Below are 11,418 nucleotides of genomic sequence, written 5' to 3'. Positions count from 1 at the left end.
CAATGGCTAGACGCTGTATGTTGTGGTAGGGGGTCACCTCCCTTAGACCCATAGTGGCATGTAGGTTTGGACTAGAGCCGGCATCCATCTTGGGGCGTAGCCTGACCACTAGGTCTCAGTCAAAGACCATACAACTTAATGTTCTGCTGTTCAAGAGACTGTGCCAACTGTATGTAAGAGTAACCGGCAAGTATTGTACTTCAGCAAGACCATTGAGAATTGTACTGCAGTAACCACCAAGCTTGTTGCCTCAATTGAGCAAAAAAAAAAGAAATCCTCCTGTTCACCTGCAAATTGTGTTGAGACATTCGGGTAACGCACACCTGCCTTCACCCTCCGCCCATCCCAAGGGGAAGTGCCTTGAAGCATGGAGAGTGAAGGGCTGTACATGAACCAAAGAGTCTGAAGATTTCCTTACAGAAGTTCCCCAATATTTGTCATTATAATCAGGGGGTGATTTGGGTGACAGAGCAGAACAGCAGTGGGCATGTCATGAAATATAAAGTAATTAAAAAAATGTATGTACCAAAAAATGGTGCCAATAAAAACTACAGCTCGTCCCGCAAAGAATAGGCCCTCACACCACTCAATCGATGAAAAAATAGAAAAGTTAGGACTCTCAGAATGTGGTGAAACAGAACAAATAGCTTTTGTAAAAGTAGTAAAATATTAAAAAAAAACATATTTCTGTTGTCTAAAACCTGGGTGCGTCTTATAGTCCGAAAAATACGTTAATTTATTTATTGCAACGACTCTGATGATGATTCCATTTGGTTCACATTATTTAGACTATGTTTCTTGGTCTCTTTATCGTGGCCTCCCTTTCTCTGCAGATGACATCATGCAGAACTTGGTTCCGTAGTTCAGCAAACCTCAGGACTTCAACAACTTTAAAAAGGGAAAAATGTACAAGAAATGAGAAATGATCATTAATATAGAGACTCAATAACATTCTATCCAATGGTTTCCTTTTCCATTGCCTTGCTTATTTGGACATCATAATTGTGAACAGCCCAATATATTGTCATGCTTATACTGTACTCTCTTTCTCTGCCCATCTTTATTCTCCTACCCAGCTTTATATCTGTGGTACCATTGAAAGCTTATGATGCCATAACACAAGGGCTTAGCCTGCCATTATTTTGGGTTGGTTAGCTCATAATGCTTGTAGCATGGCTTGGACACACATGCATGTTTTGACCATAAGGGGAAGAAGGCTGCAAGACACCACCAGCACCACTCATCCCGGAGTAAAAGAAAAATCTCAGCCTAAAAATGGTAACACAGAATTTCCATACCGGTGGATACCCTACTGATCTAGTGTCAAGAAATTAATGTTATTGTATATTGCCCTGATACCTGAATGTCTTCAATATTTGGGATTTTATTTTTCTATTATTTCAACTATTTAGAATTGTTAGAATGGTTTAACCCCTTGCCTCATAATCAAGTACATGCTCGTTACATGGTTACATAGTTAGTACGGTTAAAGAAAGACATATATCCATCAAGTTCAACCAAGGGATGGAAAAAGGGAAGAGATTACACAAAAATTCAACACATTGACATAGGAGCTGATATTTTTTAGTTCTAGGAAATTATCTAGGCCTTTTGTAAAGCCATCTACTGTCCCTGCTGTGACAGCTCCTGCGGTGACTATTCCACAGATTCACAGTTCCCACAGTAAAGAAGGCTTTTTTTTCGCCTCTGGAGACTGAACCTTTTTTTCCCCAGACGGATGGAGTGCCCCCTTGTCTTTTGAGGGGGTTTTACATGGAACAGGTTTTCACTATATTTCTTATATGTGCCATTCACATATTTATATAAGTTATATATAAGTCCCCCCTTATTCGTCTTTTTTCAAGGCTAAATAGGTTTAATTATTTTAATCTTTCCTCATAACTTAGATTCTCCATGCCCCTTATTAGCTTTGTTGCTCTTCTTTGTATTTTTTCTAACTCCAGGGCATCCTTTCTATGAACTGGAGCCCAGAACTGAACTGCATATTCTAGATGAGGCCTCACTAATGCTTTGTAAAATGTTAATATTACATCCCTGTCCCGCGAGTCCATGCCTCTTTTAATACACGACAATATCTTGCTGGCCTTTGAAGCAGCTGATTGACATTGCATGCTGTTATTTAGTTTATGATTTACAAGTACACCCAGATCCTTCTCAACGAGTGACTCCCCCAGTGTAGCTCCCCCTAGGACATATGATGCATGCAGATTGTTGGTACCCAGGTGCATAGCTTTATATTTATTCACATTGAATTCAAATGTTGGTGCAGATTTGGGCCAATTACGCAACGAATCTGCAGCAACATTTGCATATTTGACAGGTAATTCAGACGTTGCAGATATCACAGCGGACTTGTCACAGATTTCAATTTCTGCATTGCAAAGGCTGAAATACGCAGTGAAATTCCGCTTCCTCTCCGCAATGGAAAGAGAATGCTGCGGAGGGAAAATTCTGCACTGCAGCCTGATTTTCGCACAGTTATTTTCTGCAACAGAGAAGAGAAAGAGAGTCACCCCATTCAAGTGCAAGGACATGAATAGCAGATAATAGCAGAAAGTTCTGTAAGTTCAAGTGTATTTATGGTACGATCTGAACCAAGTTCAAGCTCTTGGTGGTCACTGTGAATATACACGTCTGTCTTGTATATTCTTGTACAAGTTCAAATCCAGACATGGGTATAATCAGCACATGACACAACCCTACCTGGAAAATTCAAGTTCAATCCCATCAATTGTTCTGACACGTGGATACATATAAGTTGTGTGTGTATCCATATAATCTACATTGTATCGTTCAGATTCAAGTTCAATAGTGTTTCCATCAGGTTCAAGTTGTGATGTTCAAATTCAAGCTCATATGGTGTTCTCAGGTGGATATACACGAATAGCGTGTGTATACATCAAATTAATCAGGTTGATATACACAAATAGTGTGTGTCCATCAAGTTCAAGTTTCCAAGTTCACTTTAAAGTTCAGATAGTGAAACTTGATAGACATCAAATTCACGTACATTATATACAGGAGGGTAGGTTAGATTAAAAAAAAAAAAGTACATAAAAAATGTAAAATAAAAAAAATACTAAAATTATTTACGTAAGAAATTAGCCTTATAGTTAAATTATAAAAATGTCTTAACGGGTGTACAGCGGCAAAGAGGCATTTGCTATCCAAAATTCAGAGTGAGACTCCGACAGTGGAGAAGAAGTGCATTTTTGCTGTCTTCCTCTTCATCTGATTCATCAAGTGATGAATTGTCCCATAGACTCTTTAGGGTCAGCGGTCAATCAGTTCCCCCAAGTGACTCTGACTGGATCACCGCTAGTAATTTTGTACCCCAAGTGAGGGGTGTAGCTAAAGGCTCATGAGCCCCGATGCAAAGGTTCTTCTTGGGCCCCCCTAAACTTCTCATGGTCGATGGCCCGCAGCTTTCAGCTGGATCGCTGGGTCTCCTAAGTGACCCAACGATGCAGCACTAGCAGCCAGGGGCATCACTAAGGTCTTAAAACATCAGGGGGAAAATCCCCAATACATATACCCCCCCAAAAAAACGTGTGCGTGTATGTATATGTGTATATAGGAGACAGAATATCTATAGCACCACGACTCTATAGCTATGAATAGGATTAGATACAGTGGCTCAGCAGACAGTATCACACATGATGGGCTTAGATATAGGGCCCAGCTCGCTGACATTGTGGCTCCGGCGCAGGACCCAGGAAAGGTAAGTATAAAAAAAGTTAGTTTTTTTATGTTACTAATTATTTTTGTGTGTTTGTTTTTTACACGTTCGGTTGTTGGACTATTTCGATAACAGCATTTTTTTTATTCTCAATAAAATGGTTAATGAGGATTGTGTGTGGGATTTTTATTTCAATAAAATATTTTTTCTATGTCTGTATTTTTTTAAATGTTATTACTACTGCCTTAGTAATAATTGCTGGCTGATTGACAGCGTCCATTACTAAGGTGGTTAGACATGAAGAGGCTAACACTAATCCCCATTATTACCCCGGTACCCACCGCCACCAGGGTACCGGGAAGTGCCGGGTACGAACCAGTACCCAACCATCTGTACCCCACATCATTCTTTCCGATTATTTATTTACTTTTTTTTTTTTTTAAATGACGTGGTGTTCAGCCAATTTTTCAAAACCAGCCAGATACAACACAGCAGAAGCAGGCTAGCATTAGCAGGGTGGTAAAGGCTACTGTTTTTGGCCTTTCCCAGCCTAATAATACCAGATGGTCGGGTACTGGATCGTACCCGATCATCACTACATATGGATGGGTACTGAATCGTACCCGGCTCTTCCCGGCACCCCTTGTGGCAGTGGGTACCAGGGTAATAATGGGGGTTAGTGTTAGCCTTTTCACCGGCTAACACTAAGCCCCGCCTTAGTAATGGACGCTGTCAATCAGTCAGCGGCCATTACTAACGCGGTAGCGATAAAGTTTAAAACAAATACAAAGACATAGAAAAAATAGGTTTATTGAAGTAAAAAATCCCCACACAACCCTCGTTAACCATTTTATTGATAATAAAAAAAAGCTGTAATTGAAGTAGTCCTCGAATCCGAGGTAGTCCAATGACCAAACCTGTAAAAAAACAAACACAAAAAAAAACAGTAGTAAGGGCCTGTTCACATCACCGATGCCCTTCCGTTGAGAGGTTCCGTCGGAGGTTTCCATCGGGTAACCCCTCAACAGAAAGGGCCTGTTCACATCAGTGTTGCTCTTGCGTTGAGGGGATCCGTTGGTGGTTTCCGTCAGGTTAACCCCTCAGCGAAAAGGCAAACGGAAACCTGAGCTTCCGTTTCCCTCACCATTGATCTCAATAGCTATTGACTATGCTATTGATTCCGTCAAAACAACGGAACCCTGTCACAACGGTGACCAACAGAAACCATTAACAACGTTTCTGTCACAGTTGAGATCAATGGTGAGGGAAACGGAAGCTAAGGGTTCCGTTTGCCTTTCCGTTGAGGGTTTATCCTGAAGGAAACCTCCGATGGAACCCCTCAACGGAAGGGCAACGCTGATGTGAACAGGGCCTTAGATGGAGGGCCCATGTGTATGTGTGATACTGTTTGTTGGATCCCGTATCTAAGCCTAAAGTAGGCTTAGATACAGGGTCCAGCAAACAGTAATTTTATACAGTATACGATTACTGTCTGCTGGGGCCCTGTATCTAAGCCTAACACATGGTAGGCTTAAAAGGGGTTGTCCAGTGCCTAAACATTGATGGCCTATCTTTAGGGTAGGCCATCAATAGCTGATGGGTTGGGGTCCGACTCCCGGGACCCCCGCCAATCAGCTGTTTTGAAGGGGGTGCAGCGCTCGTACGAGCGCTGCTTCCCCTTCATTTTCCTTACTTGCTCACACTGTGAATCGTTGACACGTCCGTGTCAGCGATTCACAGTGTGAGAATGTGACCAGAATGAAGGGGAAGTAGAGCTCGTACGAGTGCTGCACCCCCTTCAAAACAGCTGATTGGCGGGGGTCCCGGGAGTCGGACCCTGATCCATCAGCTTCAGCAGACAGTAATATTGATTTTACCCGTGTTTCCTCAGTTTCACGTACTATGTACGAAAAATATGTCCTATAAATGACACATTTGTGGAAATAAACAATATTTTTATTTTTCACACCTACTTTACATTAATTCTTGCACAAAAATGATGAGCTCAAAAAACACAATACACACCCGCCATTGAATATCTTGGGGGTTGTAGTTTTCAAAATGGTGTCATTTTTAGGGGGTTCCTTATATTCTGGCACCTCTGAGCCTCTGCACACCGTGCATGAAAACAAAGTGTTCTTCAACATTTTCAAAATTACCTTTACATTTTTAAGCTTTGTAATACATTTAAAAATGGAAAATATTTTAAATACATTGCTGTTAAAATAAGGTAGACATATGGAAATATACATTTTATAACACATTAGTACAGCATGTACATAAATATGTGAGATATTAGAGTTTAAACGAGAAAATAAATGAACTTTCTAAAGTTTTCTTATATTTTTGCTTTTTAATAAAAAAATAGAAATCGTATCAGCCTAATTTTACCACATAAATATAGCACAATAGGTCACAAAAAAACAATGTCAGAATCACTTGGATACACAAAGGCATTACAGAGTAATTGAGCAAAATGTTCACACATCCCAGATGTTAAAAATCTGGCTTGGTCCTTAAAGGGAACCTGTCACCAGCATTTCACCTACTAAACCAGCAATACCTGGTGGAAGTGGGTGAAAAATCATTTTTATGTAACCTAGAATTGTCTTTTAAGCAGGCTCTTTAAGTATTCAGTTTTTTCGTTTTCCTGCATCGTATGCTAATGAGCATAAAAGAGTCATATCTTCATGCCTCAAGCATTTCCGAGTTAACCCCGCCTCCTTACTTTTGATTGGCAGCTTACTTTTGACTGACAGCATTCAGGGTGGGCCAGTTTTCGGCAGTGGGCGGGCATAAGAAGAGGAACTAATGAAATTGCCGGATTATTACCATAAAAGGCGCAAAATGTTTGTTATTTACAGTCGGAGGAGGAGTTTAGGAGAGGGGATAACGCCAATGAACTTTTTACAGCAGCGGCCAGTGAGGGGTGAGTAGTGTTCAATAGGTGAAATGCTGGTGACAGGTACCCTTTAAGGGCCAAAACAGGCTCAGTCCTTAAGGGGTTAAATAAAGAGTTTAAATGTATTATTTCATTCAATCTAGTACTATTATTAAATTGTTGCTTAGAAATAAATACAAAATACATACCTGAATCATCAGTGGCTTTGATCATTTTTGGCATGGATGGTAAAGAAATCTTTTTGTGAGCCACAGAACAAGTCGCATCAGATGCATCCAAAAGGGAGTCGATGGATGTAGACAATAGACTGCTTTTAGCCGTGTCCTGAAATCCACAAAAATTGAGGATCTGTAGTAGGTCATCCATTTTCATCTCCAGAATTTCTAGGAAAAACAGAAATATAAATTCTCTTTTCATTACTCAAAAACAAATGATGCTTGTAGTATACATTTGGCAGAATTTTAAAGCACATAGTACAATGGGATTCTGACTATTGACCAATATATTTAGCATGTTCCTCTGCTGCTAACCTGTTGTTTTCCAGTTGCAAAACGACAACATCCATCATGCCAAACAAAATAAAGAAAATATAATGTATGTATATGTATATCTATATACACTACCATTCAAAAGTTTGGAGTCACCCAGACAATTTTGTGTTTTCCATGAAAACTCACACTTATATTTATCAAATGATTTGCAAAATGACTAGAAAATATAGTCAAGACATTGACAAGGTTAGAAATAATGATTTTTATTTGAAAGAATAATTTTCTCCTTCAAACTTTGCTTTCGTCAAAGAATGCTCCATTTGCAGCAATTACAGCATTGCAGACCTTTGGCATTCTAGCTGTTAATTTGCTGAGGTAATCGGGAGAAATTTCACACCATGCTTCCAGAAGCCCCTCCCACAAGATATATATATATATATATATATATATACACACACACACACACACACACACACACACACACACCACTGATCATTAATTTCAATACACCGCCCAAATCATGGATTTTTTGGAAATGAACAAAATAAACTAGTTTGTGATGAGTATGGATTTACCATATTTAGAAAAATAGACATGTTTTGTACTCATGAACATTGTTTATGAATTAGTTGAGCCTTGACTTCCTTAATTTTTTCTCTCATCAAAGTATCCACCCTCAGCAGCGATCACAGCAGTGCAGACGCTGGGCTTTCTGTCGGTTAACTTATCTAAAGTTTAAACTCCGATTGCAGCCCACTTCTCTTGTAGCAACTCCAAAAAATGATTTCAGCTTGTAACTTGCACATCTCGAACACACCTGTCCGGATGATACCAAAGGAGTTCAATTGTATTGCAATTGGGACACTGCGGTGTTAAACCATGTTCTTCAACACCTGTTGTCGTTCTTTTGACTGAACATTTTGTTTTGTGTCGTTACAGTATCTTGCTATAGTGTGAAACCACAACCAAAAAGACGAGTGCTGGAAGGGATGGCATGGCGCACTAGGATGATGTGGCAGCACATGGTGGTCCATGATTGCTTCAATTTTCAGTAAGTCACAAACCTCACCATCTCCGAAACATCTCCAGACCATAATGGAACCTCCTCCATGCCTGACTGTGGGCAGAATGCAAGCAGGATGCATGTGCTGACTTGTCTCACAACGAATAAACTTTTTCTTCTTGGACCCAAATACCTCAAACTTCGATTTGTCTGTGAAAAGAACCTCCTTCGACTGACTAGTCGTCCAGCATGGTTTTTTTTTAACCCACTATTGCATCTACTTTTTATTAATGGGCCTAAGAAACTAATTTTAGGCTGCAATACATCCCTTTAAGCCACTTGCTACAAGGTGGCATTTGACAGTCGCCATTGACACGCTTTTCTTCCTCATTTCCATCAGAGAAGCACAGATCTGACGAACTGGTTTGAATCTGTCCCGTTTGGAACACAATGATTAATTTGTCCTCCTGTTTTATGGTCACTCGAGGTTGTCCAGGTCGTGGTCGATCATGTACACTGTTGTTTTCAGCGTATTTCTTAAGGGTCCACTGCATGCCACCAAGAGAAACCTTCTCCAGGTGAGCAATTTCCCACAGACTATGGCAGATCACTTTTCGAATGGTCATTTCTTCCTAAAACAGTAGATAGACTCATTTATGTGCAAAACACACATATCACGTTTATCCTGTACAGAGAAATCGAGGTATTTGGGGGTGTATTGAAACTAATGGGCAGTAGGGTATGTATATATATATATATATATATATATATATATATATACAGACATACATACACACACACACACACACACACACACACACACACACACACACACATATACAGTGAAGGAAATAAGTATTTGATCCCTTGCTGATTTTGTAAGTTTGCCCACTGTCAAAGTCATGAACAGTCTAGAATTTTTAGGCTAGGTTAATTTTACCAGTGAGAGATAGAATATATTTAAAAAAAAAAACAGAAAATCACATTGTCAAAATTATATATATTTATTTGCATTGTGCACAGAGAAATAAGTATTTGATCCCCTACCAACCATTAAGAGTTCAGCCTCCTCCAGACCAGTTACACGCTCCAAATCAACTTGGTGCCTGCATTAAAGACAGCTGTCTTACATGGTCACCTGTATAAAAGACTCCTGTCCACAGACTCAATTAATCAGTCTGACTCTAACCTCTACAACATGGGCAAGAACAAAGAGCTTTCTAAGGATGTCAGGGACAAGATCATAGACCTGCACAAGGCTGGAATGGGCTACAAAACCATAAGTAAGGCGCTGGGTGAGAAGGAGACAACTGTTGGTGCAATAGTAAGAAAATGGAAGACATACAAAATGACTGTCAATCGACATCGATCTGGGGCTCCATGCAAAATCTCACCTCGTGGGGTATCCTTGATGCTGAGGAAGGTGAGAGCTCAGCCGAAAACTACACGGGGGGAACTTGTTAATGATCTCAAGGCAGCTGGGACCACAGTCACCAAGAAAACCATTGGTAACACATTACGCCGTAATGGATTAAAATCCTGCAGTGCCCGCAAGGTCCCCCTGCTCAAGAAGGCACATGTACAGGCCCGTCTGAAGTTTGCAAATGAACATCTGGATGATTCTGAGAGTGATTGGGAGAAGGTGCTGTGGTCAGATGAGACTAAAATTGAGTTCTTTGGCATTAACTCAACTCGCCGTGTTTGGAGGAAGAGAAATGCTGCCTATTACCCAAAGAACACCGTCCCCACTGTCAAGCATGGAGGTGGAAACATTATGTTTTGGAGGTGTTTCTCTGCGAAGGGCACAGGACTACTTCACCGCATCAATGGAAGAATGGATGGAGCCATGTACCGTCAAATCCTGAGTGACAACCTCCTTCCCCCCACCAGGACATTAAAAGTGGCTTGTGGCTGGGTCTTCCAACACAACAATGACCCGAAACATACAGCCAAGGCAACAAAGGAGTGGCTCAAAAAGAAGCACATTAAGGTCATGGAGTGGCCTAGCCAGTCTCCAGACCTTAATCCCATCGAAAACTTATGGAGGGAGCTGAAGATCCGAGTTGCCAAGCGACAGCCTTGAAATCTTAATGATTTACAGATGATCTGCAAAGAGGAGTGGGCCAAAATTCCATCTAACATGTGTGCAAACCTCATCATCAACTACAAAAAAAGTCTGACAGCTGTGCTTGCCAACAAGGGTTTTGCCACCAAGTATTAAGTCTTGTTTGCCAAAGGGATCAAATACTTATTTCTCTGTGCACAACGCAAATAAATATATATAATTTTGACAATGTGATTTTCTGTTTTTTTTTTCTTTTTATATATATAATCTATCTCTCACTGGTAAAATTAACCTAGCCTAAAAATTCTAGACTGTTCATGTCTTTGACAGTGGGCAAACTTACAAAATCAGCAAGGGATCAAATACTTATTTCCTTCACTGTATATATAATTTCATTTGAATATTGCCTCCATAATGTTACTGAACAAAAAACACTATACAAAGACCAATAAACCTATATTATTATTATATATTATTCAACTTATTTATTAATGATATAGAGGATGGGAGTAATAGCACTATTTATATTTTTGCAGATGACACCAAGCTATGTAATATAGTTCAGTCTATGGAAGATGTTCGTAAATTGCAAGCTGATATGGACACACTAAGTGTTTGGGCGTTCACTTGGCAAATGAAGTTTAATGTAGATAAATGTAAAGTTATGCATCTGGGTACCAACAATCTGCATGCATCATATGTCCTAGGGGGGGCTACACTGGGGGAGTCACTTGTTGAGAAGGATCTGGGTGTACTTGTAGATCATAAACTAAATAACAGCATGCAATGTCAATCAGCTGCTTCTAAGGCCAGCAAGATATTGTCGTGTATTAAAAGAGGCATGGACTCGCGGCACAGGGATGTAATATTACCACTTTACAAAGCATTAGTGAGGCCTCATCTAGAATATGCAGTTCAGTTCTGGGCTCCAGTTCATAGAAAGGATGCCCTGGAGTTAGAAAAAATACAAAGAGCAACGAAGCTAATAAGGGGCATGGAGAATCTAAGTTATGTGGAAAGATTAAAAGACCTAAACCTATTTAGCCTTGAGAAAAAGACGACTAAGGGGGGGACATGATTAACTTATATAAATATATTAATGGCACATACAAAAAATATGGTGAAATCCTGTTCAATGTAAAACCCCCTCAAAAAAAAAGGGGGCACTCCCTCCATCTGGAGAAAAAAAGGTTCAACCTGCAGAGGCGACAAGGCTTCTTTACTGTGAGAACGGTGAATTTATGGAATAGTCACCGC

The 11,418-nt window shown here is 40.1% G+C and overlaps 1 protein-coding gene across 1 annotated transcript in view; it reads right to left on the bottom strand.

Annotated features, from left to right (window-relative positions):
- Nucleotides 1-718: 718 nt before the first annotated feature.
- The window catches only part of LOC142741472 (coiled-coil domain-containing protein 63-like), a 28,823-nt gene continuing 18,123 nt past the window's right edge, over nucleotides 719-11,418 (bottom strand). Inside the window, exons 9-10 of the mRNA XM_075850843.1 lie at nucleotides 6,791-6,985; nucleotides 719-888 (exon numbers count right to left, since the gene is read on the bottom strand). Of these exons, the coding sequence (XP_075706958.1) occupies nucleotides 785-888; nucleotides 6,791-6,985 (299 nt within the window). The 3' untranslated portion in view covers nucleotides 719-784. The remainder of the gene's footprint in view (nucleotides 889-6,790; nucleotides 6,986-11,418) is intronic.

This window comes from Rhinoderma darwinii, chromosome 2, assembly GCF_050947455.1.
Source record: "Rhinoderma darwinii isolate aRhiDar2 chromosome 2, aRhiDar2.hap1, whole genome shotgun sequence".
Lineage (NCBI taxonomy): Eukaryota > Metazoa > Chordata > Amphibia > Anura > Rhinodermatidae > Rhinoderma > Rhinoderma darwinii.
The sequence above is the reverse complement of the archived record's forward strand: the minus strand, read 5'-3'. Positions and strand labels throughout refer to the sequence as shown.